Source organism: Cebus imitator, unplaced genomic scaffold (assembly GCF_001604975.1).
Source record: "Cebus imitator isolate Cc_AM_T3 unplaced genomic scaffold, Cebus_imitator-1.0 Scaffold132, whole genome shotgun sequence".
Taxonomy (NCBI): domain Eukaryota; kingdom Metazoa; phylum Chordata; class Mammalia; order Primates; family Cebidae; genus Cebus; species Cebus imitator.
The window spans coordinates 1,349,846-1,357,088 of NW_016107447.1; the positions used below are offsets into that span (position 1 = coordinate 1,349,846).

At 52.8% G+C, this 7,243-nt stretch overlaps 1 protein-coding gene across 6 annotated transcripts; it reads left to right on the forward strand.

Moving 5' to 3' along the window:
• Nucleotides 1-408: 408 nt before the first annotated feature.
• On the forward strand, nt 409-5,495 carry DBNDD2 (dysbindin domain containing 2). Of its 6 annotated transcripts, none has more exons than XM_017541222.2 (4): nt 409-1,077; nt 3,347-3,493; nt 3,688-3,825; nt 4,817-5,495. In XM_017541222.2, the coding sequence occupies exons 2-4, from the start codon at nt 3,355-3,357 to the stop codon at nt 5,020-5,022; spliced, it is 483 nt and encodes a 160-aa protein (XP_017396711.1). In that variant the 5' UTR covers nt 409-1,077; nt 3,347-3,354; the 3' UTR covers nt 5,023-5,495. The 6 variants fall into 6 exon arrangements, with proteins under 6 accessions (XP_017396711.1, XP_017396713.1, XP_017396710.1 ...); XM_017541224.2 differs by having other exon boundaries at nt 409-1,013; XM_017541221.1 differs by lacking the exon at nt 409-1,077 and adding an exon at nt 1,183-1,602.
• The last annotated feature ends 1,748 nt before the right edge of the window (nt 5,496-7,243 follow it).

Here is a 7,243-nt window from a genome sequence, read left to right on the forward strand (position 1 = left end):
AGGTATTTGTACAGAATGCTGGTCCCCTGTCAGGGAAACCTGAATGTGTCAATGATTTGTTCACACTTCCCTCCCTCTGCACATGCCCTTCCCCCTCTTTTCTGCTTGTCGAACTCAAGTCTTTCAAGACTTAGCTCAGATATCAGCGCCCGGATTTTATTCTAACAATGGAGGGATTTGGGCAACGGCGGAGGTGGGGGGGGAGGCGGGGCGGCGTGAGGGGGCACATTAGACTTGGACTCTGAAATAACAGCCGACTTGCAATGCAGGGAATGGAGTGTAGCCAGGCCGGAGTGAGTACAAGAAAACCGGAGAGAAGGCTACTGCATTAGGAGCCCAGGCGGGAGATGTTGGGGCAAACGGAAGGAATGGTGGACTGGAAAGATATTTAGGAAGGAGAATCGACAGGAAATGGAGGTGTATTTTTGAGGGAGAGGGAGGTGGCAAGGATGACTCCTAGTTCCTGGCTTGCTCGCGGGTGTTTGTCGAATGAATGATCCAGTGACCCTACGGCAGAAGTATCTCAGAGAGATCCCCCAACTTCCCTCCCCGCACCCGTCCCCACGCTGCTTTCAGAGCAATGACTATAAGGGGATGGCTGGAAGGGAGGAGGAAGGGAATGGCCACGGAGTCTTGTTCCAGGAGCTGCTATACTGGACACTTCTAGCACTGGTCTGAGCCAGGAGTCTGAGCCAGGAGGCGCTGCGAAGAGGGCAAACTTTTCTCCTCTCACAGTTGCCGCCTCGCCCCTCCACCCCTCCAGGCCGGCAGTGCAGCGCCCCTCGTAGCACCGTGGAGGTGCTGGCACCTGGCCGGCGTCTGGGGGCGCGGCGCAGGGGCCCACCCCTCCAGCCCTGACCCGCCCGGCCCGGCGCCCACCCCGCCCAGTGCACTGGTAGGTTGGGCGGCGGCTCTGTCTAGTCCCAGAGTCAGGAATCGGGGGCAACCAGCTGGGCGAGTCCCAGGGCAGGGGTCCTCTGCTGCTGTGCACCTGCCCTGCTGGGCGGCACCGGGTCAGTGCCCTGCAGGTCCCCACCCTCTCTTTCCCTCGTGAGTCCTCTGGAGAAGTGCGCGCGTGTAAGTGTGGCAAGTGTGGCCAAGGGTGCCGGAGGCAGGGTTCGGGTGCGTAGTCGTTGCGTGGGCGCTGCCCAGCAGGCTCAGAGCATCAAGTGTGCGTGGGCAGAGTCGGCGCGGGTGCCCGCTGCGGGTCTGCGCGGGGCGGGGGCGCAGCAAGTGCATCCGAGCAAGCAGAGGCAAGCGCACCGGCGTCGGCGGCGGCGAGGGTGGTGCAGCGGGGCCCGGCTGGGCGGAGGGAGGAAGGATGCGTGCGGGTAACTTTTTGACCGCCTTGGAAGTACCAGTAGTCGCGCTCGCAGGGGCTGCCGCAGGCCGCCGGGCAAGCGGCGAGCGAGTGCGCCCGCCACCACCCCTCCCCCACTTCCGCCTCCCGCCTCTTCCTCGTTCCCGGCTCCCAGGGCCCGTCGGTCCCCCGGGAGCCCTGGAGGCGCAGCCCCACCCCGGCCGGCGCGGCTCGCTCCCACGCCCCCGCCGCCGCCTCGCCGGAGCGGACGGACTGAGTCAGCGGGGGCGCAGGCGCTGCAGGTAGGGGCTCCGTCGGCGGTGGGCGCAGGTGCCTCGGGGGATTGCGGAGGGGACCGGAGCACGAGGGGAACGGCCTGGGGGGAGCGCCCTCCCCCCCTCCTCCTTCCTCCGCCGACGCCTCGTGTCCCTTTTTAGGGAATTTTTTCCCTCTTGCCGGCTCCAGTGCGGGTGGGGCTCAGACCGAGAGGGAGTTCTCCATTTCGCTGGCTCGTGCCCGGCCCCTGGCAGACTCCTGCCCCCAAATCTCTTCACCCTCTCCCCAGCACCTACAGTCGCGTAAACAACTCCGTTTCTCCAGCTCCGGGCTCCGCGGCCCCCCAGGGGGCAGCTCCTTCAGTCTCGTGAGATCAGTGGGGCTAGGGGGAGGGGAAAAGACAGGGGGCGTCCTGGAGCCCCTGACCCCCGTCCGCTTCCCCCACCTCGACCTCTCCTTTCCCCTCCCCGCTTCTGGAGCACTGGCTCCAGGGGCCCTGGGTATTTTTAGCGTTGTGACCTGGGCGGCAGCTCTAAGAGCCTTTCCCTGGAATCGGCGTCAGCACCTCGCTCTTCCGCGGCCGGCCCGCGGCCGCTCGGTCTCTCCACACTTCATTGGCCCTGCCTTGTCCACTCGGGGTTGGGTCCCTCTCCACCTCCGCGGCGCCCGTGGAGCTGGCCAGGGTCTGGGATACGCTGGGTGCAGATGAGGTGGGGAAGGCAGTCTGCGGAGGATGACGTCTGATCCTCAAGCTGGAAACTCTCCTGCCTCTGGTGATGGGCTCAGAGCAGAACACCGGGAAGGAGAGGAGCAAATGGGAGTGAATGCACCGGCCTGGGCTGGCCCATAGCCTCAGTGCTCTGGCTGGCTCGCCGCTTCTCAACCCTAGGGGTCAGAAAGCCTGCTCTGAACTGGACCCAGGACCCGCCTTTCCAATTGCTCCTCGCTGACTAATGGGGAGATAAGTCAGTGGGATGTGTCCGAGGAGGGGGACAGATAAAGAACTGTGGGAATTCAAAGGAAAGATGGTCGTCTCCTAAATAGCTCACCTTCACAAGCAGGGTCTTGTATTTGAGGCAGGTAGGTTGATGATGCCATTTTCAGATGGGGAGACTAAGACCAGAAAGGTGACAGAGGCAGAACCTAGTCTGGAAGTCAGGTCTGTGACTTCAGAGCAAGGCTTGGAGTGGATGGCACACACGTGTGTGCACGTGTGTGTGTGTGTATGTGTGTGTGTAGTAAGGGAGGGGCGCGGGAGGGGTTGCTTTATCCTGTCTGGGTTTTGAAGGATGGGAAGGAGTCACAGCTGCAGCACTGGAGGAAGGGAACCCTCCACCCTGAAATCTCTGTCTCTAACCTGTCCTGCCCCTGGCCTTCTGAGGCAACAGGGTCTATTAAGGGGAAAAAGTACCTCCTCCATTTATTCTGAACCAACTCCTGTAATCCCTCTAACCCCTCTCAGGAGGACATGATAGGGAGAGTTGGACACTGTGTTCGCTGAATACAGAGTACCTCTCTTGTGGTGCCTGGAACTGGCATCCCCTTTGTGCAGCTAGGGCAAGCCCCGCCTCTGCATGAGACTTGGTTTGTGGGACACACTTGGTTTTGGGGGAAGGGGAAAGAGGTCGCCAAGGGCAGAGGTGTCCAGGCTGGAGCCAGGGGCCCCACTGCTGGGATGCTGGCTGCAGTGGGGCTCCCTGAGCCCAGGCCCCTGCCCCCATCTTCTCTTTTGACTTTGCAGCTGTACTTGTCTTGCTCCTCTACCCGCAGGAGCTGACATGGACCCAAATCCTCGGGCCACCCTGGAGCGCCAGCAGCTCCGCCTTCGGGAGCGGCAGAAATTCTTCGAGGACATTTTACAGCCAGAGACAGAGTTTGTCTTTCCTCTGTCCCACCTGCATCTCGAGTCACAGAGACGTAAGTCCCAAGTCCTGAGGAGAGGGACTAGGGTAGGGCAGGGAGGATGTCCTGGGGGTCCTGAATCTTGTGGGACTCTCTCCCCTCTGGTTTTTAGAAGCCCTCTCTACTTCTAACTTGGGACCTGACATGGAACTCTCACTGTCCTGGTGTGTAGCCTGGGTCCTCCTGACTTGCTCCTTCTTGATCCACAGCCCCCATAGGTAGTATCTCATCCATGGAAGTGAATGTGGACACACTGGAGCAAGTAGAACTTATTGACCTTGGGGATCAGGACGGAGCAGATGTGTTCTTGCCTTGCGAAGATCCTCCACCAACCCCCCAGTCGTCTGGTATGCCCCTCTGCTTTGGGGACTTCAGTGCTAGTCAGCTAGAGCCGGATGTCAGGCTCTAAAATGAGGCTGCAAGGCTGGGCTGGGAAGTATACAAGTAAGGGCTGGAAGTGGGTGTTTCCACCAACGAAACAGCTGCCTGTTTTGATTTTAGGGAAGTTAACCATGAGGGGGAACTGGGTTACACATCTCCAATCCAAAATTCTAGAAATGGCCAATCTCTTCTTTAATTTTACATTTGTTAGATTAATATAATTAGTCACTATAATTAAAATAATGTGAAAATAGAATTTTTACATTTGGCAACTTAAGTAGTTTTAGTCATTATAATGATATTAATATTTATTGAGTACTTTAATAGGTTCCAATACTGTACTAAAGTACTTTACATATATTCTCTCAATCCTCACAATGTCCCATCAGGGTAGGTGATATAATCCCCATTTTATAAACAGGAAATTAGGCTCAGAGAAGTTAAGTTGCATTGTTGCCAGAAGGTAGATAGACTGGAATTCATGTTTGTCTGACTCCAAAGCCCATATGCTTAACTTGTAAGATAGATATTCTTTTAATTAAAACTGCTACTATTTATTGATGGCTTACTATGCCACACATTTTATAAGCATTCTTAGGTTTTAGTCCCAAAATGCTTTGGGGATGTAGGTATCCCTTTCATTTTGCCGAGGAGGAGCAGAGTCCTTGAAAGGGAAAGTGACTTGCTCAAAGCCACTCTGCAGCAGTAAGTGATGCAGGTGGAACTTGAACTCTTGCATTGATTGACCCAACTCTAAGAACCCAGACATGGCATAATGACATAGAAGGGGCTGGCAGTCAGGAGATGATGGTCTTAATCCTGGCTCTTTGCTGGACTGGCAAAGTCACTTTGGATAAGCCTCTGCCCCTCTGTAGGCTTTAGTTTCTTCTGGCCAGATAATCTGTAAGAGTTCTCTGAAGCCCTGTTTGTGGCCTGACCAGCTTTCTCTCTGGGCAGGGGTCGACAGCCATTTGGAGGAGCTGAGCCTGCCAGTGCCTCCATCAGACAGGACCACATCTAGGACCTCCTCCTCATCCTCTGACTCCTCCACTAATCTGCACAGCCCAAATCCAAGTGATGATGGAGCAGACACGCCCTTGGTACAGTCGGATGAAGAGGAGGAAAGGGGTGATGGAGGGGCAGAGCCTGGAGCCTGCAGCTAGCAGTGGGCCCCTGCCCTGCCTACAGACTGACCATGCTGGCTATTCTCCACACAATACCGTAGACCCAGCCAGAGCTTTCTGGGAGAAGACCAGACTCTTGACTTGTAGTAGGCACCAGAGGTGGGAAGGATGGTGGGATCGTGTACCTTTCTAAGAATTAACCCTCTCCTGCTTTACTGCTAACCTTTTTCCTGCTTCAACTCTCCCACCAGTTTTTAGCTAACTCCTGAGATAGGATTTCCAAGTGAGGAGAGAGAAGATGAGGTTGGACAAGATATCACTGCTTTTCTTAGCACTCTTCCCTCCCCCAAACCATCCTGTAGTCTTCTAATAGCGTCTCTCAAACATGTATCTCTAGATGGACGTGAACTCCTTAACACATCAAGTGAGGCGGTACTCAAGCCATGCTGCCCCCTTACATCCTTTTTGGAACAGAGCACGGTATAAATAATAAACAAATAATCATATGCCAACTATTCTACTTCATTTTTCACATCGCAAATATATCAAACCCACTACAGGTATATGTCTTTAGCTCTCTAACCAATCCCATATTCCTGTCACTCATTCATTCATTTAGTCAAGAAATATTTATTGAACACCCACACTGGGCATCTGGAATACAGTTTAGAGCAAGACAGGCTGTACTGTATACCTGCCTTCATAGAGCTTACTGTTTATGGAGGAGAAAATCAAGTAAATGCTGCAATTCACAGTGTAATAAATAGCATGATGAGGAACTACTCTGGCACCAGAAAATAGGGGCATCTTTTGTATGGTCACTGAAGAGCTGTTTTTAGCTGAAGGATGATTGGGAGTTAGCCAGGCAAGGTCCATAAGCCAGGCAGATGAGCAGCTCGTGAAGACTTTAAATAGAGAGAGCATATGCTTGAGAAGCTGAAAAACACTGCGTTTGAGTGAATTGTTGGATTCGAGGAAATGAAGGGAGAGATAAGACTGCCAAAGTTCAGGTTGTAAAATGCGTTGAAGCCTGGATTGCTAGTGAAAGATCATGACTTAAGATATAAAGTTGTTTCCTCATATAGAGGTAAAAAGTACAGGGCTACATGAAAGTTCCATCGTTACTGAGCACTGGGCTCCTTTTTTGCTCTTTTGCACATGGCTTGCATTCTTAATGATACCTCACGTCTAAAGTGGCTGTCAAAGCCCCAGCCATCATGACCTTGAGACTGGCAGAAAGCAGGAGAGGAAACGGGGGATGGACAGAGGGCACAGCCAGTCTATTCCAGTCTATTTAGGAAGAAAATTTTGGAAGTTCTTTTTTTTTTTTGAGACTGAGTCTCACTCTGTCACCCAGGCCGGAGTGCAATGGTGCGATCTCAGCTCACTGCAACCTCCACCTCCTGGGCTCCCGGGTTCAAGCATTTCTCACGTCTGAGCCTCCTGAATATCTGGGACTACAGGCACACACCACCACGCCTGGCTAATGTTTGTATTTTTAGTAGAGATGGGAGTTCACCATATTGGTCAGGCTAGACTCGAACTCCTGACCTCATATGATCCACCCACCTTGGCCTCCCAAAGTGCTGGGATTACAGGCATAAGCCACTGTGCCCAGCCAAATTTTTGGAAGTTCTAATCATTAGCATCTACTTCCATCTTCCATCTCATTGGCCAGAACTTGGTAACACTGAGAAATGTGTCATTTGTAAACCTTTTATAGACATAGGGACATAGCATTATCCAGAAAAGAAGAAGTCTGGCCTTTGGAAAGAAAATAATCCTCTCAAGTCACTGAATTTGCCATAGTATCTGATTTTGGTACCACCTGTCAGCACCCTGGCTGCTGAGCAGACAGTCCTTTAACAATGCACACTGCTGTCTTCATAGAATTGTTTTGTTGCTAAGGGACAAGAGAACAGTAGTCATTGGGTAAGTAACCAGCAGTCTACTTGTTAGAAGCCACATTAAAGACTTTGAACTTTATTGGGAGTAATGAATTACAAGTTATTGGATTTGCTTGTTAAAAAGCCAAGTCTAGCTGCAGTGTAGAGAACATACTGGAGAAGGACAGGCTCAAGACAGACTAATACACAGCAATCCATGCAAGAGGTAACGGTGGCCTACAACACAGTGGTGATGATTAACTTAATTGGGTCAGTGGGATATAAACAACATGATGCATTCAATAAATACTAAATGTGGGTATTTAACGTGCAAGATACTGAGCATGGCCTTATGGATGTAGTAATGGCAAAAA

Excerpts from the sequence above, each read along its gene's own strand:
- DBNDD2 (XM_017541220.2), top strand. Across the intron at positions 3,494-3,687 it reads GCATCTCGAGTCACAGAGAC|CCCCCATAGGTAGTATCTCA; the intron begins GTAAGTCCCAAG and ends CTTGATCCACAG. Across the intron at positions 3,826-4,816 it reads ACCAACCCCCCAGTCGTCTG|GGGTCGACAGCCATTTGGAG; the intron begins GTATGCCCCTCT and ends CTCTCTGGGCAG.